This window comes from Marmota flaviventris, chromosome 2 (assembly GCF_047511675.1).
Source record: "Marmota flaviventris isolate mMarFla1 chromosome 2, mMarFla1.hap1, whole genome shotgun sequence".
Taxonomy (NCBI): domain Eukaryota; kingdom Metazoa; phylum Chordata; class Mammalia; order Rodentia; family Sciuridae; genus Marmota; species Marmota flaviventris.
The window spans coordinates 154,051,318-154,078,550 of record NC_092499.1 but is presented as its reverse complement, the minus strand read 5'-3'; the positions used below and the strand labels follow the sequence as shown (position 1 = coordinate 154,078,550).

Below are 27,233 nucleotides of genomic sequence, written 5' to 3'. Positions count from 1 at the left end.
TAAATTGGTTGTTTACTGTTGATACAAAGCACTTCTACTGCTTGTTAAGGTAGAATATTTGTAGCGTACATCAAACTGTGGATTCTTGATTTGTCTACTAGCAAAACCTGATTCATTCAAAACAGAAAGAAGTGCTGAGGGTACAGAAGAATTGGTTTTCTTTCTTAATGATTTTATTTCCTATTTCTATTACTTCACAAGGCTGGCTCTGCTGCTGAGCATAAAATTTGCCTAATTTCCAGCTTGGGGAGAGTTTGAATCCAGTTAAGAAAAAGAAAAAAAAAGGCAATATTTTTTTCATTTAAATGTTGCTGGGACACATGTTGGGGTTTCCAGGTGCCAGCGCCTATCTTACCAGGTGTTCTCAGGTGTCTGTCAGGGGCTTTGCCAGAAAAGTCATTTCTCTGGACCCACATCAGAAAAGACCCAAAGCCTTCACCACCCTTGACATGGTTGCAACTGTCACAGGTCATAGACCAACAAAAGCAAGCTGCCAGACCTATAGGCTCTTAGAGCAAGCATGTCCATTAGATATGATTAGGAGAAGTGGGAATGTGCACAGATGCACTCTCAAATCTCACCTCTGTAGTCAAAGGTGACCACATGGTAACCGAGGGAACTCAGCACCTGAAATGTGAAAAATACACATCTTTGGCAACAAATCCAAGCATCTCTGATTGAGGACAACTTGTCTCTTCTAAGCCCATCCAGAGTTCTGTCTTTGTGCCTTGTACACAGTGGAGTCTTCATAACATGCAGACTGACTCCTGCTTGGATCTGCTAGTGCAGGATGTGCTGACTTCCTTTGCCTAAGGAACATGGAAAGGGCACGTCTTCTGCTGCTTAGATGGCTGAAGCACCCAGTACAGCACTCTGTTCATGCTGCAGGATAGCTCAGTGTCAGCCTCCTTGTGGGCAGACAGCTCTCAGGTGCTGCCAAAGAGCTTTAACAACCCAGCACAACAGCAGACATACAGAATTGAAATCCACAGCATGGAGACCCCATCTGAGGACACTTACTGCAACCCAGCATCACTCAAGATTCTGTGGTTTTGTTGAATTTTTTCTCATGACTACTTATTTAAAAATCCCTATAGACCAGCTGACTTTTTCTGTTGTGATTATAGGCATGGGCCGCTGTGCCTGACTGGGGAGCATTTTTAAATTATTGAATTATTTTAATTATTGTTAGGTACTTTTATTTTTAATAGGAAATGCATACCTACAGCTCCACATTCAAAAGACACAAAAGGAAACAGAGCAAGCCCACACTTGCTCCTACCCCTGCCATCTAGCCCCTCCCTAGCTTTCTAGCATCCACAGACTGTAGTATCCAGAGCTATGCCTCCAGGCATCATTCTGTGCCCTGGTTGGGGTGTGAACAGAGCAATGTGGAGGCTGTTATGCCACTACCATAACCCACAGCTACTTGCCACTTCCCTGTATTTGGGAAGATCTGGTGCCATTCTCCCAGGCAGCCTGGTGCTTCCTGCCCATTCCCAGCCCCCTGCAGAGCCAGCATTCAGAGCACAACACAGCATGCCTCCTGCACCTGGTCAGGGAGAGTTACTTCCATGATAGAAACCTCAAGTGCACCGGTAATTTCTCTGGCACTTGCCTTTCCTGACTTGGTCCACACCTCTGCGGATGTTCTTTTCTGCCCTGTTAGCAGATGAAAACACTCCCCTGAGAGAAGGCAAGGGATGGTCAATCCAGGGCACTCAAAAAATAAATAAGTAAACATTAAAAACCCCAAACAAGCCAGGCATGGTGGTTCACACCTGTAATTCCAGAGACTTGGGAAAAGGCTGAAGCAGGAAGATTGAAAATTCAAGGCTAGCCTCAGCAACTTAGTGAGACCTTACCTCAAAATAAAAAATAAAAGAACTGGGGATGTAGTTCAGTAGTAGAGAGTCCCTGGGTTCAATCCCTAGTACCAATAAAACAAAAAAATTAAATACCTTTCATACACTTTGCCAATAGTTAGGAGATGATTCACAAAGTGCATGGATTCTGATTTTAGAGGCCAGTTAGGGGCAGCATAATGGGAAAAACCCTGGTAAAATCAGCCAGGCACTACCATACAGCACATCTACCGTTACAAGTTATTAATTCAAGTGATTCCCTCTGTTTCTGCCTCCTGGAATAAAACAGTACTGCTCGTTCTGGCCAGCGAGCTGTGGAAACTTACCTTATAGAGCTCCACCCGGTGGTCGCCTCCTCTGAAAGGAACAGGAAGTGGGTGTTAGTGCCCCACCTCAGAGAATGATGTCCAAGTCAATCCTGGAGGGTCTGGGATCCCAAACCCATTCCAAGGAGGGACCTATACTGGACAGATGATCTCTTTCTTGGTTCTTTTAATCTTTCTCAGGTTTCCTAAGTGGCCTCAATCTTGCCTCTGGCAGTACTGACTTTTAAAAATTTTTTTGGTACTGGGGATTGAACTCAGAGGTGGTTAACCACTGAGCAATATCCTCAGCCCTTTTTATTTTTTATGCTGAGACAATGTCTTGCTAATTTGCTTTGGGCCTCATTAAGTTGCTGAAGCTGGCTTGGAACTTGTGATTCTCCCACTTACCGAGCTACTGTGATTACAGGCATGGGTCACTGTGCCTGGCTGAGGAGCATTTTTAAATTATTTAATTATTTTACTTATTGTTAGGTACTTTTATTTTTAATAGGAAATGCATACCTACAGCTCCACATTCAAAAGACACAAAAGGAAACAGAGCAAGCCCACACTTGCTCCTACCCCTGCCATCTAGCCCCTCCCTAGCTTTCTAGCATCCAAGGACTGTAGCATCCAGAGCTGTGCCCCCAACGAAACCTGGATGGGTACCTTTTTGTCCTACTCCACATTTCCTTAGGACTCAGCAGATAGTCAGTGCTCTGCTTAGCAGAGGCTCTCTGTCCTCATCTCTTGGCTCCCCCTACCTTGTGCTAGCAGCTTTACTGCTGTGGCCAGCCTGTATTGATGTCTCTTCACCCATGTTTGCCCCACCTGTAGACACAGAGGCATGTATCACTGTGACCTGGCAGTATTTCATCAGGAGAACCTTGCCTCTCACCATAGTATGTGGGGATGGCAGGCTTCCAGCCCCTCTCCAGCAGACCTCAGCTTTTGAAGCATCTCTCATTTCTAAGGCTCAGTGCACTAAATGTTTCACATATTTGTACTTCTCTGTATAATGACCATTTATCCCTCATTCCATTTTCTGTCCAGTTGTTCAGCTATTGCAGTGGATAGACCCCACAACAGGGATCAACAAGCATCAATGAGTCCATTTGTAGGATATGGCTGTGGTGGTGGCACAGTAATGTTGCAGTGAAACAATGATGAAATGGAGGAAAGCCAATATAGAGCAGAAGCAAAAATAAAAAGGAATGGTTCCAAAATCAGGAATAAATACTATAAAATATTTTTAGTTAAATTTGGAAGAGTTCATGGTAGCTGTTTTCTCAATTCCTTCTATAAAGTTAAGAGGAAAAAGGGCTGCTAGGTATGGTGGTGCATGCCTGGAATTCCAGCTACTTAGGAGGTTGATGCCATAAGTTCAAGGCTATTTCAGTAATATAGCAACATCATGTCTCAAAATAAAAAAAATAAAAGGGGCTGGGAATGTAGCTCAGTGGCAGAGGGCTTCCTAGCAGGCATGAGTCCCCCAGTACTGCATAAATAAACAAACAAACGAATGAATGAATGAATGAAAGAAATAGGGGCTGAGAGAATCTGGAAGTGATCTGGATCTGTGATCCTGGAAACTAATGGATCCCAAAACCCTCTAGGAGGTCTTCCCTGGGGGAATCTAGTTAAAGAAGGGGCTCTGAGGACAGGGGTGCAGACAGAACCAGGCAGAATACAGGTGGACCTGTAACACAGGTGGTCTTTGGAGGGTGACAAATTGAAAGTCACATTTCCTCTCAAACCTGAAGTTACAGACAGGCTTTGTCTGGTTTTTTTTTTTTATTTCCAAACATGTGATTGGAACTGCAGAACTGTGCCTTATTCACTGCCGACTATAGTTTTCTTATTTATAGAAAGATGCTACAAGAGCTGTTTGTAGCCACTTGCTCTTTGGAAAGCAGAAGAGAAACCCTCTGTAGCTTGTCCCACACAAAGAAGAGAACAAAATGCACTGGGCACACGTGACTCAGTAGCCAAGCACTCTGTTCTTGGCACAGAGACCATCCTGTGGGCTGTGCTTTTGGGCTTTCTGTAATACCCTCTGCACAGCTTTGCAGTACTGACATCCAGGCCTGCTTTCTCTCTAGAAAGGGCCCTTTATTGTTCTCTCTGATACTTTTGCCTATAAAATATCCTCCCCCTCAACCACCGCAACCCCAGCCCTGTGGGGGCACCCTGCCTCCCTGCTAGCTCCTTCTGGCTGTCAGAGGTGACCTAAGGAAGCAGCAGAAACAGTGACTTTAGGGTTCTCAAACAATACTTCACACAGAAAATGCATCTCCCTTCCTCCCCCATTGTGGGCACTCCACAGAGGCTCTTCTGAACAACATCATGTGGTGTGGAAGGGGCATCAGCTGTCTTTGGGTGGGGAAAGCAACTCCAGTTCAAAGGATGAGCTGTTAAACTCACTCATGAGAAGCATCTATGATAAAACCATATGGCCTTGTATTTCATCAAGTCTGTTAGGACATGCTGGCATTGCTGGTGTCAGAGCTGCCTCCAGAGAGCTGATCCCATGATGGGTAGCCCAAGAGGACTGGCATACCCACGTACATCAGCTGGGGTCTTTGCTGGCTGCCCTCTGCCTTCAGCCTTCTCTCCTGCCCCTGTCTGTACCCTGAAGCTATCTCACAGGTAGTACAGACCTGCCTGCCAATCTCAGATGGGGATAATAAACAGAGAAAAACAGTGGTAAGTGGACAGGAGACATTTCCCCCAAGACGCACTGTAGCCACTGTCAAGTGTCATCAGGACCCTTCCTCTGAGTGACTATCACATCCTCCTTCCTTCTGAGAAATTCTTTTCCCTAAATCACACAGGGACAGGATTTTGTCCTTTAATATTATAGCAGGAAATAGGAAACATCCCCCTCTGGGTGGCCTCCTCCTCCATCTCAACCCAGGGATGGGCTTCAGATAAGTTGACTGGGCACAGCTTCCCACAGTTGCTCAACACTGTGGTCTCCAAGGAAGCAGAGCCAGGTATGCTTTGCAAACCAGACCTGTTAGTCCTTTGCACATAGTTCTGCCAGAGCCTTTTGGAGAAGTTCTGCCTTATGTAAACTTCACTTAAACTCCAGCCTTCCCCCACCCCTAAGAACTCTGCCTTTTTCTTCATTCTTGGGACATTCTCACTCATTGCAATGTAAACTAAATCTGTAGGACTCTAGTTTTGCTCCTAGTGGCCTGGGGGCAGTACATTCTTACTCCAGAAAGAAAATGTGCTCTGCAGGGAGGATGCACTGTCTGTGTGGTTTCCTTTACCTCACCTGGTCCCTGCATTCCCATGCAGGTACAAAATGATGGGATGGTTGGAAGCCAAGGCATCCTCATACCACATCTGGTCCTTTCCTTGGGCATTCTTCCACCAGACGGCAGGGATGGTATGCCTAGAGACAGAAGCAGAGGGAGTGGCATGGATAGATACCTCTTCTGCACACAATAGTTAACTATAGGCAGGGTTACAGAGGTAGCTCCAGTCTCAGAAAGCAGAAAGTAGCTCATTACCTACATAAGGATGGAGTAGGGCAGCAGCATTTCCCATCAGTGGAATAAATAACTAGGATCTGCAAGCTGGAAGGCTTATGCTAACAGCTGCAGAAGAAGTGTTTCCTGATTGGCCATGGGCCTCAAAAGCTTGTACTGGTAACAATTAACAAGGTAGGGGAGCCATTTCTGTAGGCAAGAGCTTGCCTGAATTCTGGAGCAGAGCTGGGACAACATGGGATGCAGAGACATGTTCACAATCAACTGGGCTCATTCCATGATCTCAATCAACTGAGATCATTAGTTTGTTTAGCAAATTCCTCTTTCAGAGAGATACTTTTTTTTTTTTTTTTTGTACTGGAGGGTTGAACCCAGGGGCACTTTATCACTGAGCTAAATCCACAATCCTTCCCAAACTTTGGGCTCCTGATAGAGTTCTAGGAAGCTTCTAGGCAGCAGAAAAGGTCCTATTTCTGGGCCTCTCCTTCAACTTGTTGACATGGGCATTCTAAGCTGATGGCCAAGAATGGCTGTCAGGTGGCACTTGAGCCTTTCTTTCAGGATGCTGACTGATGAGATGATGGTGAGGGCAGTTGTCAATGGAGTCTGTTATATCCTGAGGCTCTGGTGTCATCATGAAGGCACAGGGCATGAATGGGGCAGAGACTGGCACCCAGAAATACACTGTATGACTGTTGCTACTTTGAGACTTGATATTAAAATTTTGGGGGGGTAACTGATAATTTATGTAGGTGTTGTTGGTGTTTTAAACTTAAATACCACCACCATAAACACCTCTCCTGCAATATGACAGATCCATGTTCATCAGTGGAGTCCAAACCATTCCCATAAAATAGCTCTGAGTAAAATAGTTCAAGCTTCTGACATAAGAAAGTGAGGAGTCCCACAGGAACACGTGTCACTGACTGACAGATTAAATCAAATCAGAAACTGACAAAAGACTCTAATCCCACAACGAACTTCTAAGAACAAAAATCTCCCTTTTTCTTTAAAGTTCTTTACTAAGGACCATTATTAGAAGTGTCCCCTCGTGTACACTGGGAATCTATCTACTCAAGGCATTTCATTTACAAACTTCTCACATACACAGCAGTTTTCTGAGACAGTGGAAAGAGACTCTATGGCTACTGAAAACTAAACCCGGCTAGATAAAGAGGCAGTGATTCACAGCTGCTTCTGAGGGGGAAAAAAATGCCACAGTGAGACTGGTCAGCTTTGATTCAGTAACATGTGCTTATCTATCTATCTATCTATCTATAAAATAAACAAACAAACCAAAAAACTAACCAACAAACAAAAAACCAAAGCATTAAAGTGTATTCCAAGGAGACAAAGAGAAGTCACAGGGCATAAGTCCAGTTTAAATTTGTGGCAAATAAAGAAAATACTTAGAAGACAGCAAACACTACCATTGCCACTGCTGAGAAGTGCTACAGGTGGAAATGAATCAAATTGTTTTCAGTAGCTAGATATTTACTTCTCTGAAAAGGTACATTCAAACCTGTGCTTGCAATTATGTGCTTACATTCTCTTTATTTCTAGCTTATTTTTTGTTTACCTTGGAAATAAAGCTTTTTAAAAATAATCTAGTTTAAAAAGCCTTTGCTGTTTTTAAAACCTCAGGACAGAGTTTGATGCCACTTCATACTGCACCATCAGGATCAAATTTAGCTGAGATTTCTGTGTGGAATAGGAAAGGGTGAAGGTAAAAGTGAGCAAGCAACACTTTGGAGACTAATGTCAAGGACACTAGCAGAGCTAAGCAGGTCTCTCCTAGCCTCTTGGAGAGGCCCCCAAAGTTGGTGCCTCAGCCCTGCAGCTGCATTGCAGTCACTCACCAGACTCCAATAGTCACATCTTCTTCTGGCTGGAGGTAGTAATTGCATGTGTGATTCAAACCTTGATCCTGCGGTTTTTTCAAGTCAATGAAATAGGGAACCCTCACTGTGGGGGGACAAGGAGATAAAAATCACAGTTAGTGGGGGAGGAAGGACATGTACACACATGCACAAACACGTGCACACTCACACATAACCCACTCACAAGTGCATACATGCATGTACATGCACACCCACAAAAGCACACCTACTCATAAAATGCATGTCTGCACACATACGCCTGTGTCAACAAATACAACGCTTACAGCAGAGCTGAAGCTCTCAAAAAGTAAAAGTACTATTTCTTCAGGATCCCTACCATATGGGACCCCCTAGGCCCAGGCAGGGATGGGTCTGAGGGTTCTGGAGCACTAAGAGCTTCCTAGATACTGCAGTAAGGATGGGATCTGAGCAGATCCTGGAAACAGAGAGGTTGTTCAAGGTGTGAGGAGATGCAAGAGAATGAAGAAAATGTCCTCAACAGGCCTGAGGAGGCTGCATAAGAGCTCAGCTAAGCTATGCTTGGAGGTGTGGGCTGGCGTAGGTGGAAGGCTGATGGGAAAGGGGTGATGTATGAGATGTTCTGGGGCTGGATCCACAGGACCCAAGGATCCAATGAATGCAGGAAGTAAAAAGTTTCTAATACTGTCACTTAATGCAGGAAGAACAGCAAAAAAATGAGGTGTGGGGGCAGTGGAATAAATGAGTTCATGGAACCCTGTCCAGAGTAAGTAAAGTTGGGAATGCAATGAGGTAACAGGAGTCCTATAGTGAAGAGGTCACCTGACAGTAGAATGAGGGCTGAATAAACTGTTGCCCCAAACTGGAAAATCATGGGGCCTTTAGATTGAGGATTATCCAGAACACAAAGGCAGATGAGAGGAGCAGGAAAGGAGCCATTGCACAAGGTACTATGCAACCCCACCCTGTTACTGCAGACACAATCAGAGTCAACATAAACAACCCATTTGTGTGTGGCTCAGGAAAATACAAAAAGATATATGCCAGGTGTGTGTCGGGGGGGATGCTTAATTTTTCCCTTATATGCCATGGTACTTTTATTACTTGTGGCAAACACAACCTTTGGAAGATAAATTTAATTGAAAATGAAAAACTCAAATAAAAACCCCACAAACCCTGAGAAGCAATTTATTCACTTAAAACAGCAGGCACAGCGACAAAGACTGATGTGTGGCATAACCTCGTCTTTAGGAGGAAGCCCTAGCTGCTGACTGCTTTCTTTGGTGAAGAGAGGGTTTCACTACTAACCTCATACATCATGTGGCACTGTGCATGTCTAGTTCTCACTTCCTCAAATGCCAAGACTTGAGGAACATTTGCTGAATAAATGAACCATCTGACTCACGAGGACATGGGAACATACATGCTCCTTTCCCAGAAACTCCCGAGTGTCTACCCCATACCATGCCAGGAGACAAATCTTCCACTGGACTGTTGTTTCTGCCACCAACTTCTTAATCCATCTCTTCAATAAGAAGCAGACTAAATTTTAAAAGCTTTCCTGAAGTGTCCTTGTTACAGGCTATCATGTCCCTCCAAAAGATATTTTAAAGTCCTACTGCCTTGTACCTAAGAATTTGACCTTACTCAGAAACAGGATCTTTATTGAGGTAATTAGGCTTAAATGAGGTCATTAGGTGTATGAGAAGATGGGGCAGAGACTGGACCAATGCATCTACAAGCCAAGGGATGTCAAGGGGTTCTGGCCATCACCAGATGATAGAAGAGGCAGCAACAACTCTACCCCAGAGTTCCAGATGAAGTGCAAGCCTGGCTGACATTTTACTGTCAGACTTCTGTCCTCCAGAATTGTGAGGGAGTAAATTTCTGTTTTAAGTTTCCCAGTCTGTGTATTTATTAGGGCACCCCAAGAAATGGACACAACCACAATAAAGGAGCTCAGATTTTATCCTGGCAGGAGGACCCAGTGAAGGCCTAGAAAGTGATTCCACTTCATGGCCCACTCCAATGTCTCTACTTTGTTGCTCTATTGCACGCTTTTGGAACCTGAAAGCTAAGGTTTGATGTGCAAGGTCACCATCTAACAACTGTGAGGTAAGATGACGCCCTTAATAAAACTAAGTATTCCAACCTGGTGCCCACTGTCAATCCCTACACCCAGACTCATTTAAGTAGGTCTGCCTCTGAAGCTGGAACTGACCTTCTCCACCCCCCAACTAAATGGAGGGTGGTGTCAATTAAGGGCTGATGCACTAGGCCTCTGCTGGCTTGGCTTCAGATCTTGCTCAGTTCTTGTCCAAAGAAGGAGGCCAGTACTAAAACACTGCCCTGGTATTCTAAGAGGATTCCCTGGCCACTGCCAAATGTTCTGAGGATTAGCGCTAATCCAGAAAGTTTCCAAGCCCAAGAAATTCAGGAACCAAGAGGCCCTATTTTATTCTAGATAGCCTCATTCTAGGAAGCTGGTCTCCAAATTTCCTTTTATTTAGATTTAGAGGAGGCACAATGAATGCTCTGCAGTTCAGTGGACACCACCCTTTTTACTTAGCAGTCCTCTAATGTGAGGACTCTCTGACATGAGGCCTGGTCAGTTCCAGGATCAAACAGCTCCAGAGACTGGTGGCTGTAAGAATCACTTAGCCAGTGCTGGACTAAATAAGCAGAAATGTCACCAAGCAAGGGAAGGACAGGGTGTGTGTGAGGTGGAGCTGGCCTGAACAGTGCTGAGAGATATGCCTGGGCTAGAAGTGCCTCAGTCCTGCTGGCTCATACCAGGTGAACATAGGATCCTCTAACCTCCCAGATGATCAGATCTCCCTTGGCAATCAGCCATTTGAGGCCCTAGTGACTAAATGCTGACTGGAGCCCAACCTCCTGCTTAATACAGACTGGAGCAGGGACAGATTGTATGGCCTATGGGCAGCACCACATGAGTGGGCCCCTGGGCAAGGGTACTCCTCTCTATGAATGTTTCTTATAGGCTCACCTCAAACAGGGCTGAGTGCACAGCCCAGAAAATCCACATGTAGGTCCCTGACACCCAGATAAGCAGGACTCACCTGTGGCTGCTGGGCCAGAGTCCTTAGGCTTCTTCCCCAGTTTTTCATTATCTACCTTTTGGCTATGCTGTTGCTATCAGCAACCACAGACATCAACATGCATGATTTAGAAAAGATCTTGCATATACAGGCACTTAGTAGAGTAAGTGAATAAACATGTGAAAGGAATAGAAAGCAACCTACTCTGTAATACTTTTTGTGTGTCTATGTGGTATTGGAAATTGAACCCAGTCCTTTCTGCATGTTACCTATGCAAGTCCTACAACTACATCCTCAGCCCTTTTTAATTTTATTTTGAGACATAGTCTCATGTGGTTGCTCAGGCTGGCCTTGCACTTGGGATCCTTCTCCTGCCTCACCCTCCCAAGTATTGGGGGTTATATGGGTGCACCATATTGCCCAACTTGTCATATTTTTTTGTAGTGAATCTGGAAAATATATTGGGTAAAAGGTGACACTGGTAACACCACTGAGTTGTGACAGGCATTTGTGATGGCCTGAGGGTCTTTAGTACGGGGCTTCATGTCATTTTGATCACTGTGAGTAACAGAGCAGACTTGGTACCAGGTGTGGTATCAACAAAGGAAAAGACTGAGCAGGTTATCTGAGTTTTATCAAATTCTAATTACTTGATGTGGGATACAGGGGCTTCCCCAGGAAGCCAACGGATAAAAAAAGACAACTATAGGGAGTTAACATGGACTGCTTTGCAAGGAAGAAAAGAAAGCTGGGGATAGGAATCTAACTTAGTTCCAAGAAAGGCCCGAGGCAATGTGCGCAGACTAGAGTTATTTTCCTGGCTTCTGAACTAACAGTCTGTTTTTACTTCTCATTCGGATATGCCATCCTGATCCCTGATTGGAGGGCAGAATGACAGCCAGGAACATATTCCAGATTCCCAAACCACAGATGACAGGTTTCACTTGGACATATTTTGGATGGAATCAGACTTGGAGTCCCAAGTATTGAAAAGCAGATAGATAGATAGACAGACAGACAGACAGACACACACACACACACACACACACACACACACACACACGAGAGAAACAAGATACTACAGTGTTAGCAAAGAGTTTCTCGGAGAGACTTTTATTGTTATTTAAGCTATTCAGAGTTTTTGACCAACTTATTTGTTTGTTTGTTTTAGAAGGATGATATATTTTACTGTTGCATGTTTGTAATCCCAGTTATTCAGGAGGTTGAGGCAGGAGGATCCCAAGTTCAAGTCCAAGGCTAGCCTGGACAACTTATTGAAACCTTGTCTCAAAATAGAATTTTAAAAGGGGTTGAGATGTAGCTCAGTGGTAGGACGCTTGCTTAGCAAGGGCGAGGGCCTGAGTTCAGTCCCTAGTACAGTAAAAACAAAAACAAAACACAAAACCACAAAAGACATTCTTTTTGCTGATGAAAATGTATTTAGAGTAGACTAATGCATTAAATCTCAGATACTGGCTTGGGTTGTGGCTCAGTGGTAGAGCACTTGCCTAGCATGTGCGAGGCCCTGGGTTCGCCCCTCAGCACCACATAAAAATAAACAAGTAAAATAAAGGTATTGTGTCCAACTACATTCGAAAAATAAATATTAAAAAAAAATCTCAGATGCTATGCTTCTAAAGTTTATTTATCTGATTCGTAAGTTTGGTTTCAGATTTGCTATGAACTTAAGACCATATTAACCATGTTCTGGGGCCCAAAAGATTGTTATAGCTCCTTCAATGTCAAAATGGCCAGCCACCAGGTCATGATACCAATCTGGGGGAGATAAGAAGAGAGGTGCTGGGAGCCATTAGCCAAGTAGGTATGACAATTTCCTTGCCAGCGTACCCCATGTTGCAGTGACATTGAATGTAGGTGACCTTGCTCAAGGACCAAGGCGGATTAGGGCGTTCCCGGTTTAGGTTCCAGGTTTAAGGTTTAAGATTATTCCTGCTGGGAATAGGGCGTATCCTGCTGCCTGAGTTCCCCTTGAGTTCTCACGGGATTCAGACAGTATATTTTGGAGATAGAAGCCCAGTGGAGGTGGATTTGGGCAGAGAAGGTGGATTTGGGCAGAGAACGTGGATTTCCCCAGAACGTGTTTGTAGAGTGCCGGTGTGAGTTCGGGAATAAAGAGTTGCTGTTTGAATCTACAAGCTGTGTGGTGGCTCGTGATTGTGTGCCCAGCCAGACTGCGGCATTTGTGCCCAGCCAGACTGTGGCAGAGAGGTACCTCCTCCCTCCACACAGGCCTTCTCCTGGCTTAAGGCAAAATTTCAGGTCACCACCAGGGGGCGCCCAAACTACCATCTCCTCTACCTCTAAAGCAGGGAAGATGGGCAAGGACATTTAAACCTTGACACAGTAAGAACAGAAAAACTGACAAGCCAGGAGCCTCAAGCAGCTGTGCAGAGAATGTCCCTTTCTCCCAGCAAACAAAAGGCTATTCTTGATGAGGACCTCAAGGGCTGTCATGACCCATTCCAGCTGCCTGGGGAGGGTGGCAGGGCCTGGAGACCAGGGTTCCTCAGTTCTGAATGTGTTGTATAGAGACAGGCAGGTGCCCAGGTGGGTGAAGATGCAGGAAATGTCCAACTGCTGCTTCTAGTGCCAGATTTTTGAGTAACTTTTCAAAAGAGGCCCCAAACCAGTATTTATCTATTTGACAACTAAAAATCTCCCTTAAAAACAAAACACTGCCATAGGGCTGGGGGTGTAGGTCAGTGGCAGAGCACTTGCCTAGCAATGCACGAGGGCCTGGATTTGTTCCGTAGCAGAGCAAAAAATAATGAGATAAAAAGCAAACCAAAAAACCAAGAAAACCTTCCATAAGCTTCCTACTTCCATGTAACAGACATGTAAAGGAAAGTGTTAAGGACTGATATTTCCCTGGGGGCTTGTGATAGCCCCAATGCACATGCACAGCCCTCCCCTCTGTGCCAAAGAGGCTAATTCTACCCAGAGTTCTACTCTGGTGGAACAATCTGCCATCTTCTTAGGAAAGCAGCCCGGCAAAATTTGTGGACTATACCTAAAGTAACCCAATAAATAACCTAAAGAAAATTCAATTCATATCTTTGCTGAGGCCCCACAGTATGCCAGGCCCCAGGGGATAACATGCCTCACACATCCCTGTTGTCCCCAGGGGCCTGAGGCAAGAAAGGGCCAGCAAAGTTAAAATGACCATACAGGATCCATTCAAGTTTGTCACTAGCAAATTTGCAGCCCTGTGCTTTTGTGTTTACATGGAACCCCCAATTCTCTTCTTTTTATATTTAAGGGGCATTAATGTCAGAAAAATAAAGCTTTCTTGATTTTAGTATATCGTAGTTTCTTTTTAAGTTGTGCTTCTCACAGTGGTAAAACCTCTAGTAAGCATAAATTTCTAGAAGTTTGGCTAATTTTTCCATTAGAAAAATCAAATGTCACCAGGTATGGTGGTGTATTCCTGTAGTCCCAGCGACTCAGGAGGCTGAGACAGGAGGACTGTGAGTTCAAAGCCAGCCTCAGCAACTTAGCGAGACCCTAAGCAACTTAGTGAGGCCTTGTCTCAAAATAAAAAAAAAAAAAAAACTGGGATGTGGCTTTGTGGTTAAGAACACTGGGTTCAATCCCTGGTACCAAAAAGAAAAAAAAAAAGAAAAAAGAAAAACCAAATGTGTCTCTTAGTAGAAAGTATTTTACAGTTATTATAACATACCAAAATAAAAACCTTGATTTGGATTTACAAAGCATTAAATGTTGGCCTCACTGTTCTGTTCCTCTGTAGGAACAGAACAGTGTTGGGGGTTGGGAGCAGAAATTCCATGTTAGTCAGTCGTCTCCAAGTTTCTGTGATTTAAGTCTGTTATAGATTGACAGCCCAAATGTGCTGCACCACTAAAGAGGTGCCTGCCACCTTCCACCAATCCCTGGCTTTGCATCTCCTAAGCCACACATCTATCCACATCAACCAGCACCTCACAGCTCCTCCCATCTACCCTCTCCCTGCAATTCCCACTAATCCTGACAGAGTCTCCTGCTGCTTCTACAGCATGAAGTCCAGCTTCCTGAGAATCAAGCTTCTATCCACACAAGGGCCAAAGTCACTCTTTTCAAACCAACCCTGCAAAAGAGCAGGCAAGCAGCCTGTGTAGAGCCCTCCTCATCCAATTCCAATGATGTCCACGTTCATTTTCAAGGACTTATTTCATGCAGTAAATGGGTTGAGTGTGAAATGATTCTCCCAAAGGGACTGTTCCCATATCTGGTTACCTTCTGCCTTTTGTCTCATAGGCTTGATACTTTCACACCATTTCTTCCAACTTCCCCCAAAACAACTTTGAAACACCGGGTCCAAGCTAACAAAGAGCCTATACCACTTATAAGGCCAGCATGAAATTCCACAAAAATCAAACCATGTCAGTTTTTTTTTTTTTTTTTTTTGGTACTAGGGATGGAACCCAGGGCTTTATATAAACTAGGCAAGCACACTCTACCACTGAGCTACATCCCCAGCCTGTGTGTCAAGGTGTTGTTCAGGAGGAAAAAATAGACATTTTTTAAAAGAAAAAAAGAAAAGGCCTAATTAATATTATTACTATTTTTTTAAAGTTGCTAAATTTTTCATTGGTCATTTTTTTCCAAGGACAGTTAACTTCCTATACTGTACAAGTGACAAATCATCTCCAACATGGCAGCTTCAGATGACTTTTTATATCGTCAACATTTTATTCACCACAGCTCAAGACAGGTTCCCAACACCCAACACAGTACAGTCATTGTGGGACACAATGCAGCACTGAAGGGCAAGCCATCATTACAAAATCATTACAACTGGGAAAGGCCATAGGGAATTTCCTGAGCAATGGAAATGTGTTATTTCTTAAACTGGGTGGTGGCTCTAACTATCTACCTAACTATGCACTGTACCTTTAAGATTTATAAATTTTACTAGGTACAACTTCAATCTCAACTAAAATAAAAAAAAAAACACTAAAATCAGACATCACTATGGAAATAAATTCTAGAATTTATTAAAAATTTGACATACACCACTTACCAAAATTCAAGAATATCAATTTGGCCTGTATCCCAGGACATAGTTTGACCAGAAATGGAATGGCAATGTACAACCCCAAAACACAGAGAAGTATCTTCCTCAGTCGGAACCATAGGCCCTTTCGTCTGCAAAAGAGAAGTAATTAAAAGATTAAAAATCAGTAGGTCCAATTTTGTCACTGTTTATTAATAGCACTGGTAAAGTCATTAAATGAGGAGGATCACACACATCTTTTCCTCAGAATATTGCCAGTAATAATAGTAGCCTCCCATCTGCTTTTGTCAAAATAATTACTTCAGAGAGTCTTTTGAGTTTAGAATTATATTGAGTAGGAGGAGAGTTTTTGTCTTTATTTTTCCTGAAAGCCAAAGAAACAATCCTATTGATTTCTTATGATTGCTCTTGGGTAAGAATTCAGCAGACAGCCAGGAGCATAGAACACACCTGTAATCCCAGTGACTCAGGAGACTGAGGCAGGAGGATCACAAATTTGAGGCTAGCCTCAGCAATTTAATGAGATCCTGTCTCAAAATGAAAAATGGCTAAAAACGTAGGTCAGTGGTAAAATGCCCCTGGGTTTAATTCCCAGTACCAATAATAATAACAGTAGTATTAGTAACAATAATAATAATAACCATCATCATCATCATCATCATCCAGCACACAGCAGACTTAGAAAGCACCCCACCTGACATCATAGCCCAGTTGCCACTTCATCTCAGCAAACAGTAGCCTTCTCTGGGCCTTGCAGTCACCCTTCTGTGAACCAACTGCCCTTGTTAGTTACTCATTTGCTATTTGTAGGAAGCATGTACAATCAGGATATCAGAAGAACCTGTCCAACCAGGTCCAAGGAGATGATAGAGGGCTGAGAACAAGACTGTGACTGTCAAGCCCTGTCCTGGCATTTATGCCTACCCCTGGGCCCCATCCCTTCTCTAGGCCCTTCACACTCAGTAACCCCAGGGTTTTAAGATCCCTGTCTTATCCCTCCCCAGCATCAGAATCTCTCCTTTCTCTTCCTGAGGCCTTATCAAAAATGTCTCTAATCCAAAGATTCTTACACTGCTTGGTCTCAGCACCTCTCTACAGAAATGTCTGTTTATATAGCTTCTATGAATTATTATCCATCATATGAAAAGTTAAAATTAAGGTATTTTGTCTAGGGCTGGGCATGCAGCTCAGTGGCAGACCACTTGCCTAGCATGCACGAGGCCCTGGGTTCCATCTTTAACACTGCAAAAAAAAAAAAAAAAGTGTATCAATTTATCTATTAATAATAAACAGTTGGGCTGGGGATGTGACTCAAGTGGTAGCGTGCTCACCTAGCATGTGTGAGGCACTGGGTTAGATTCTTGGCACCACATGAAAACAAACAAACAAAAAATGAAGATATAGTGTCCACCTAAAAAAATATTTAAAAAATTTAAAAATAATAAACAGCCCATTACACGTTAATGATTAATATTTGTCATGAAAAATAGTTCTATTTTATTTTTAACACAAATAGTTTTAGTGAGAAGAGTGGCATTCACATTTTTATAAATTTCCTTAAGTCAGGCAGCTCAACAGAAGGTAGATGGATCCTATCAGCTTCTGCCTTCAATTTGTTGTAGTATCACATGATGCACAGTGTTTGAAAAACTCCTCTTATACTTGGATGAGTGGAAAGGGTAAATTACATCTCAATATTATGAAAATCACTGAACTTACAGAGGATCTTGGGGCCCACCCCCAAGTGTGCAGAACAGACTTTGAGAATTGCTGCTTTCACCACACTAAACATTATTGGAATTGGTTTCTTATTTCTGGACTGATTAAAAAAATTAAGGTGGTTTTTAAAAATGGTTGACATATGCAACAACAGAGATGAACCTCAAAAACAATATGCCAAGGTATACAACACATTCACAAAAAATTATGGACTCTATGATTTCATTTTTCTGAAATTCTAGAAAAGGCAAAACAACAGGGACAGAAAATATAAGAATGATGATTGCCAGGAGCTGGGATAGAGAAGGAAATCAAACGCAAGGCACATGAGGGAATCTGAAGTTATGGGAGTATTCTTTATCTTGATTGTGGCTATGACTACATGATTGTACACAGTTGTTAAGATTCATTAAATTGGGCTGGGATTGTGGCTCAGCGGTAGTACGCTCGCCTAGCACTTGCGAGGAGCTGGGTTCGATCCTCAGCACCACATAAAAATAAACAAATAAAATAAAGGTTAAAAAAAAAGGAGAGAAAGCATTATCTACCACACAAAAGACAGTTTAAAAAAAAAGACTCATTAAAGTAAGGTGAATTGGTCAATTTTACTATAAATAAATAAATAATACCTAAATAAAACAAATGCAAACAATAAGTTAACAAGGCTTATACAAATACCTCAATAAAACTGATGACAAGTATTCATATCTGGTAATGCTATTAAGTTACTCTTACCCTAGGATCATTCGGCAGTCACTACTGAACATCTGGCATCTTGTAGGCATTAGACAATCAGGCAGCAAAGATCAGTATCCACACAGGCACTGTGCTCACAGCCCAGTAAGGCAGACTCAAGGCTGTGGCAGGCTTTGGGAGAGATACCTGGTGCCTCGAGACACCCCACAGTGTGATCTGACTAAGTCTGGGCAATCCAAAAGAAGTCACTGGGCTGACACACTAAGAAATATAGGAATTAATTAGATGTGGGAGAACAGTTTAAAATGGCATTTTAAATTCTATTCATAATCTACCCTTGCAGTGAGGAAAGGTATACAATATTGTGTTTGAAAGTGCCAGATCTTAAGTTTGGATTAACATCCAACCAGCCAACTGTCTAGTCACACAATTGTGGGCAGGTTCCTTAACTTGGTTGAGCCTTGCTTTTCCTCAAAGCACAGTGGGGATGCTAATGGTGTCTCAACTGGTATCTTAGCTAAGTTGTAGAAAGCTTGCAAAGCATGCAAGAGGCCCTGAGTTTGGTTTGATTTCCCAGCACTGGAGGGCAGAGGCGGGCAGGAAAGAGAATGAATAAATATGGAGGAAGGGGGAAAAAATAATGGCATCTCCTTTGCGGGGCTCCTAAAAGGCTTATACACAATAATGCATATGAAGCATGTGTATGAATCCTGGCACAAAATCAGCAACACTATTATAACCCTCTGTGCACAAACGCTCTGCAAGGGGGAATATAAATCTAATGTAAGTGGTCAAAAGAGGCTGGGGATTCAGGACTTGATTCCAAAAGAAATGGAGAGTTCATAAAAATAAAAAAAGAAAAAGAAAAGAAAAGAAATAGCTTGTAATCAAATGTGTTACCACCAAAGGCTCAACTTGTGCTTGAGTCCTCTGTTCTGGCCACCTGTGATCACTCCTGTGTCCTCCCACAATTTGCTCACTTATTCTTTGCTCTACTGTAATGTGTTCTGTTAGTTTGAGATCTTATGCCTTGAGAGAAGGAAAAGCAAATACACATACAAAGTCGTATTTCAAAATGTTCATGGAAGTTGAATTCCCAAACTGAAACCACCCCAACATCCAACAATGAATGAACAAACCAAAGGTTAAGTACATAGAATGGAATACCAAGAAAATGGAGAAAATTATTGCTACATGTAACCATGTAGATATTCTCAAAATAATTAAGCTTAATGAAAGACACCAAGTGAAAGATGTCTAGGACACTGGCAGTTTTTCCCTCCCGAGACATTTATTTTACCTAAAAAGTATCTCTATTCATTTGCAAAATTAATAGTTTCTTTCTTGAGCTGAATATTTCAGGGTGATGATTCCTCCATAGATGGAAATGAGCAGCATCTGTCTTCTTTTTTTCATACTGGGGATTGAACCCAGGAGCATTTTACCACTGAGTTATAGCTCCAGCTCTTCTTATTTTCATAAAAATTTGAGACAGGGTCTTACTAACTTGCTTTGGCTGGCCTTGACTTGAGATCTTTCTGCTTCAGTCTTCTGAGTTGCTGAGATTATAGGACTGCACCTCCACAGAAGATGACCTGGCAGTTATCTTTTCTAATTTTTTAAAATTATTTTTTTTCTGTGGTACTGGAGATAGAACTCAGGGCTTCATGCATGTTAGGCAAGCATTCTATCATTGAGCTATATCCCTAGCCCTATCTTCTTCTTTTTTTCTTTTTAAAATTTGTTTTACTTAGTTATACATGATAGCCCTATCTTCTTTATATTCTGAAATAATCTATAAAGGCAGGAATCATCTGTTCCTTAAAAAGTTAAAAAGAACTGACCAAGAAGAAAAATTTTTTAAAAAGATACAAGTTTTTTTTTGGGGGGGTGTGTGTGGGGGATATCACTTTCTCCAATTTTTAAAAAGTTAATGCTACCTATTTATTGTGTCATTTTTGTGACTATTTGTGAGAAAACTTTCTTTATCACTGGTACTACTGCTTTTCTTGTAGTCCTTCTTCACTGGAAGCAGCTGCTGTTCTTGATTACTGGTAGGAATGAACACTGCCCACGTGGCTGAGGGAACACACTGCCAACTTTGCCTACGTGGGACCTGGTTTGATCAAAGAGATCCAAGGTTCTTCAGACTTCACATATCCAAGTGCAGGGTCAAAATTTTGGCCACAGCCTGTTCAGATGTTTTTCTTTTAAGATTACTTGTCTGATAAAGACCATGAACAAATAACTATATCACTGGTATAGGGGGCAACACACAGCAACCCTTATTTGAACTGCTTGGTATGTGTGCAAAACAGAGGTTGAGGGAGATGCACTCTGCAGCCGAAAGGAATGGAGCAGGTGAAGAAGGGGCCTGGCAAGGTCAAGTTTCTGAGAAGGAAGTTGGCAGCCAGTAGAGGAGGTGGGGAAGATTTGGGCCAACATTAAGCAGTTCCTGCAGGTGACAAGATAATGAGCCATTTCTGAACCAGACCATAAGCCAGCCACTCTTCTGGGTCCTACATCCTTCAGGCCTTTTGCCTCTCTGGGATCCAACAACTCAAATACTGATACCTCACACCATGTGTGTGTGAGTGTGTCCTTATCTGGAAGGCAGTGTTATTCTCACACCAATGACATAGATGTCTACAGATGTGGCAGAACCCACAGGGAACTCCGGGAAAAGGAAAGAGATTTATAAACATTTTATGAGGTTTTGCTATAAGGTATATGATGTCAACCCACTATCTTTCAAGCAGGGGCTGGACTACAAATCAATTTAAGGTGTTTCTTAGAATAAAGAGAATGTAAAATTAGGTCAGATACCTTAGTCTTTCCAAAGAGATCAAAAAACAGAGTAAGTTGAGGGAGAGGGATTTGGCTCAGTTGTTAACTATCCCTGAGTTCAATCCCTAGTACCAAATAAAAAACGAAAACAAAAAACAAACAACAACTAACCCCTCAAAGCCAGAGTAAGTTCAGATCAGTTTAATTTGATTCAGTCATGCAGAGATTCAGAATGTTTCTCAGAGCATATCTGATTTTTGATCTGGCATATAAGGGAGCACAGATGTTATCACTCCATTTTAAAAGTAGAAAGCTGAACAAACTAAAAAAATCAACAATTCTTCTCAGATTTACCAAAGGAATGAGGTCAACACAGTCAAGGGGTTGGAATGGAGTGGGGAGCTTTTGTTAGTTTCCCTCCAGGTCCTCCACCAGGTCAAAGTAGAAATCTCAAAAGAAACTTTAAAATATTTTTAATTAAATGGAAATGAAAAAACAACTTATTGAAATTTGTGGGATACAGTGAAAGCACTATTTACAAGGAAACTTATAACACTGAAAGCAATATTATAAGAGAATGGAGATCTAAAACCAAACCTGTAAGCTTTGAGCTTAGAAAACTAGACAAATTAAATACAACATAACCAGAAGAAGAGAACTAATAAAAATTAAGAGAAAAATAAGAAAAATCAAAAAGAGAAATTCAACAGAGAGTAGGAAAATATCAATGAAACTAAAAGCTGTTTCTCTGAAAAAGAAAAAGAAATCAATACAATTGATAAGCCCCTACACATACCAATTAAGAAAAAATGGGAGAACACAGATTACTAATATCAGAAATGGAGACATCACTACAGATTCTATGGACATTAAAAGATTAAGAAATACTACAAACAACTCTGTCTACAAATGTGATAATACAGAAGAAATGGACCAATTCCTTGAAAGACACAACTTCTCAAAATACAAGCAGCAAACTATTTGAACAGGTTTATTCCTACTAAACAAACTGAGTCAATAATTAATGACCTTCCAAAACAGATAGTACTGGGTTCACTGTGAGTTCTACCAAATGTCTTAAGGAAGAGATCCCATTCTCTATAATCTCTTCCAGAAGATAGAAAAAAAGAGAACATTTCCATACTCATCAAATGAGAACAGCATTACCCTAATACCTAAATCAGACACAAAGACATTACAAGAAAACTACAGACCAATATCTCACATGAAGTTAGAGGTGAAAATCCTCTTTAAACTATAGTTAAGCATATTATATTAATGTAATCCTTCCCTTCAGCAGGCTAAAAAAGAAAAATCACATGGTCATAAAATATATGCATAAAAATCCATTTGACAAAATCCAATACCCACTTATGATAAAACCCTCAGTGCACCAGAACAGAGGACAACTACTGTGTGATTCCAACTATATGACATTCTGGAAAAAGCTAAATTATGGAGATAGTAAAAAGATGAGTGGCTGACAAAGGTTGGGGTATAGAAGGACTCTACAGGCAGAGCACAGAAGAATTTTAGGGCAGTAAAACTATTCTGTATACTACCACTATGGTTCAGGATGTTGATAATGGCCTCTGTACTTTTCATTCAATTATGCTGTAAACCTAAAATTGTTGAGAAAATAAAGTTTGATCAGTGCTATGTCAGAAATAAATCACTATAGCAAGTCTGAAAATCATTCACTTATTTATTTTTATTTATTTGTTTTTAAGATGGGAGTTTCACTGATCTGGAAATCCTAGGCTCAAGTGATCCTTCTGCCTCAGCCTCCTGAGTAAATGGGACTGCAGGCACAAGCCACCATGTCCATCTGATTGATGTGTGTGTGTGTGTGTGTGTGTGTGTCTGTTGCTGGGAATTAAACCCAAGGCCTTGAATATGCAAGTCACATATCCAGCTCTAATTGACAATATATACTTGTATATTAGAAAGATAGAAAAGATGATTATACAAAATTAGGGATCAGAAAGATCAGATAACCACAGTAAAGAAGATTTGAAAACAAAAAGGTACTGTGTTCTTTGCTAAGCTAATAAAATTTTGACTATACAAAAATAAAAACATTTTTATTAAAAACATAAATGGTGACATTCACTCAAACTGTGAGGAAAAAACAAACTAATAAAACCTAGTCTTAAAAAAAGTATTAGGAAATGCTTTCAAGAATTACATCCCTGTAGGCCACTAAACACCAACAAACTAAAAGGCATTTTACTCTGACTTTTAAGAAACAGATAATTATCATATTATACGATCTATGATAAAACAAGGAGCATAAGGTGAGACACCATTCAAAACCAAAGCTGGCTTTAGCATAATGGGAAAGAGAATGAAAAATTTCACGTATGAACAGAGAATTCATGAACACAAAATTCTTGTAGCTTAAAAGCAAACCAGGTCAGGTAAGGTGGTGCATGCCTGTAATCCCAGCAGCTTGGGAGGCTAAAGCAGGAGGATTCCAAGTTCAAAGTTAATCTCAACAATTTAGCAAGGCCCTAAGCAACTTGGTGAGACTCTGTCTCAAAGCAAGCCAGGTAGAACTGTAAAATAATGCAGCTGCTATGAAAACCAGTTTGGCCATTCCTCAAAAAGTTTAACTTAGAATTACCATATGACCTAGTAATTCTATTTCGATATATATATATATATATATATATATATATATATATATATATATATATATATATTTATATATATATTCTTTGGTGTGAGATATATCTCACACCAAAGAACTTAAACAGATATATGTTGACCAATGTTCATAGCAACATTATTTACAATAACTACAAAGTAAAAGCAAACTAAGTACCCGCCAATAGATGATCAGATCAGTTACATGTGTTATATACATAAAATAAATTATTCAGCCATGAAATGGAATGAAATTCTGATACATGTTTGTAACATGGAAGAACTTAAAAAAAACATTATGCTAAGTGAAATGAGCCAGATACAAAAATATAAATATTGTATGATTCCACTTATATGAGGTGCATAGAATAAGCAAACTCATAGAGACAAAAGTTTTTACTAGAGACTATGAGGAGGGAAGACAGGGGGTTATTGTTTTGAGGTTGTAGAGCTCCTATTTGGGATGATGAGAAAATTCTGGAAATGGATGGTAATGACTTTTGCACAACAATGAAAATGTATTTAAGACCAGTCCTTCATGTTTGGATTGTGTATATTAATATTATTAAGATTGGAAATATTAAATAAGTACTATTGATTTATATTTATATATTTATATATATATATATATATATATATATATATATATATATATATATATATATATAAATTTTTTTTTTTTTTTACCTTCAGGGATTGAACTCAGGGGCACTTGACCACTGAGCCATATCCCCAGCACTATTTTGTAGTTTATTTAGAGACAGGGTCTCACTGAGTTGCTTAAAGTTGCTGAGGCTGGTTTTGAACTGGAAATTCTCCTGTCTCAGCCTCCCAAGCCTCTGGGATTACAGGTGTGAGTGTGCTTAGCTTGATTCTTATGTATTGCTCATATCCTGCAACCTTACTGGCCTTGTAAAGTTTTTTACTAGATTCCTTAGGATTTTCTACACATAAGCTATGTCATATGCAAATTGAACTAGTTTTACTTCTTTCTTTCCTACTTACATAACTTATTTTTTGCCTAATTGCCCTAGCAGAACCTTCAGTACAATGTTGACTAGGAGTGAACATAGTAGACATCCTTGCCTTTCAGTCTCTTACTATTTAAGTATGTGGGGTTTTTTGGATGCTTTCTATTAGGCTAAGATGGTTCCCTTCTATTTATAATTTGTTGATTTTTTTATCATGAAAAAGTGTTACATTATGTCAAATGCCTTTTCTGTATCTATTGAGATGATCATGTAATTCTTGTCCTTTATTCTACTGATATGTACATTTCTTTTTTTCCTTTTTTTAAAAATTTATTTATTTATTTTTGAGAGAGAGATAGAGAATTTTTATTTATTTATTTATTTAGTTTTCAGCAGACACAACATCTTTGTTTGTATGTGGTGCTGAGGATCGAACCCGGGCCGCACGCATACCAGGCGAGCGCGCTACCGCTTGAGCCACATCCCCAGCCCTGATATGTACATTTCATTAATTGATTTTTTTGTAAGTTCAACTAACCTTGTACTTTTAGAATAAAGCTCACTTTTTTATGACGTATAATACTATAAACATCTTATATATATATACACATACATATATATGTGTGTATTTATATATATACATATAGAGAGAGAATGTATATATAAAAAATCTATATTTGGATTTCTAGTATTTTGTTGATGATTTTTTACTGATATTCATAAAATTTTCTGTGAGATCTCTGTCTGGGTTTGGGGTCAGGATAATACTGACTATACAATAAATTGAATTCTAGATAGGGCAGCGGGGTTGGGAGGGAAAGAGAGCGGGCAGGGGATTAGCAAGGATGGTGGAATGTGATAGACATAATTATCCAAAGTACACGTATGAAGACACGAATTGGTATCAACATACTTTATATACGAGCAGGGGAATGAAAAATTGTGCTGTATATGTGTAATAAGAATTGTAAAGCATTCTGCTGTCATTTATTTTTTTAAATAAAAAAGATAAACTTTATATTCAGATCCAATCAACTGCAGATTGAAAACATTAAAAAGAAAATTGTGTCTGTAAATGAAAATGTAGACTTTTTTTCTTGTCATTATTTTCTAGACTATACAGTAGTATAACAACTATTTTCATAGCATTTACACTGGAGTAAATATTATAAGTAATCTAAAGATGATTTAGTCTGTAATCCCAGCTACTTAAGAGGCTCAGGCTAGAAGACTGAGGTGAGACCCTGACTCAAAATAAAAGAACTGGATAGGTAGCTAAGTGGTAAAGTGCCTTTGGGTTCAATCCCTAGTACCTCAAAAAAAAAAAAAAAAAGTATACAAGTTTTATGCAAATACTAATTTTATATAAGGGACTTGAGCATCCACATATTTGGGTATCCACATGAGGTATGGTGGGGTGTAAAACCAATACCCCAAAGACACTGAAGGACAACTCTGTGTTGAAAGTCACTTGAGCTGACAATCACTTAGCTGTGTGTTAAAATTCTCTGAGAAGTTTATGAAATTCTAATGCTTGATCTCTGTCCCAGAGATTCTAGTTTCATTGGCTTTGAGTGTGATCTGATTATGACTATCATTTTAAAAAACAACTCACAGGGTATGGCCACATAGCTCAATGGTAGAGCATTTGTCTAGCATGCATGAGGCTATGGGTTCAATATCCAGTAGCATGTGTGTACACAGACACACAGTGTTAAAACAACAAAACCCACAGTATCTAACACATTGCCAGACTCACATTCACAGCTATATTCATTTATTACATCAATCAACAACTAAATGAAGGGACCATTAATTAAGAGTCTCTGTGTCTTTGGATCAGGACATTTTCTCGAAAAGAGCATTTATTAATTGTACATATCTACAAAAAGGATTTCTTGCTGGGCACAGTAGCACAAGCCTTAATCCATACAACTTGGGGCGTTGAGGAAGAAAGATCACAAGTTCCAGGTCAGCCTGGGCATTTAGGGAGTTTTTTTGTTTTGTTTCAAAACAAAATAAAAAGGGCTGGCGGATTTCTCAAAACTAAAATTAATTTTGAAAATTTAAAATTAATTTCAAAACTGGTGATTTAGGCTGGGAATGGTAGTGCAAGCCTGCAATCCCAGTGGCTCAGGAGGCTAAGGCAGGAGGATCCCAAGTTCCAGAGCCACTCTCAGCAACTTAGTGAGGCCCTAAGCAACTTAGCAAGAACCAGTCTTAAAATAAAAAATAAAAAGGGCTAGTGATGTGGCTTATTGGTTAAACATCCTGGGGTTCAATCCCTAGTTTAAAAAAAAAAAAAAAGGAAGAAAACCCAAACTAGTGACTTATAATTAGCTGCTCTATCACCCTAGTTTTTTTTGATATCTAGTTATAAAGGAACAAATATAAAGAATTTATAGATGAAAATGAGCTAGCTTGATGGGCTGGGGATGTGGCTCAAGTGGTAGCGCACTCTGGCATGCGTGGGGCCCGGGTTCGATCCTCAGCACTACATACAAATAAAGATGTTGTGTCTGCTGAAAACTAAAAAATAAATATTAAAGATTCTCATTCTCTCTCTCTCTCTCTTTTTAAAAAAAAAAAAAAAGAAAAGAAAATGAGCTACCTTGAAATCTGACTCTATCATTAAGCAATACTGATAGGATATTTGTATTTTGGTTTTTTTCATTGTTCTTGGCTCATAACTCCAGTAGTCCTTGTTATTTCTTAAATACCTAGAACAATGTGTTTATCTTGTTAAAGTACTTGGCACTTGTTTTTGCTTCCGGAAGTGCTTTGGCAG

General features: G+C 40.7%; 1 protein-coding gene across 1 annotated transcript in view; it reads right to left on the bottom strand.

Annotated features, from left to right (window-relative positions):
• Window positions 1-27,233, bottom strand: part of Abhd12 (abhydrolase domain containing 12, lysophospholipase) — an 87,080-nt gene that overhangs the window by 10,393 nt on the left and 49,454 nt on the right. Inside the window, exons 2-6 of the mRNA XM_027955872.2 lie at window positions 15,630-15,754; window positions 7,530-7,635; window positions 5,454-5,573; window positions 2,192-2,222; window positions 582-627 (exon numbers count right to left, since the gene is read on the bottom strand). Of these exons, the coding sequence (XP_027811673.1) occupies window positions 582-627; window positions 2,192-2,222; window positions 5,454-5,573; window positions 7,530-7,635; window positions 15,630-15,754 (428 nt within the window). The remainder of the gene's footprint in view (window positions 1-581; window positions 628-2,191; window positions 2,223-5,453; window positions 5,574-7,529; window positions 7,636-15,629; window positions 15,755-27,233) is intronic.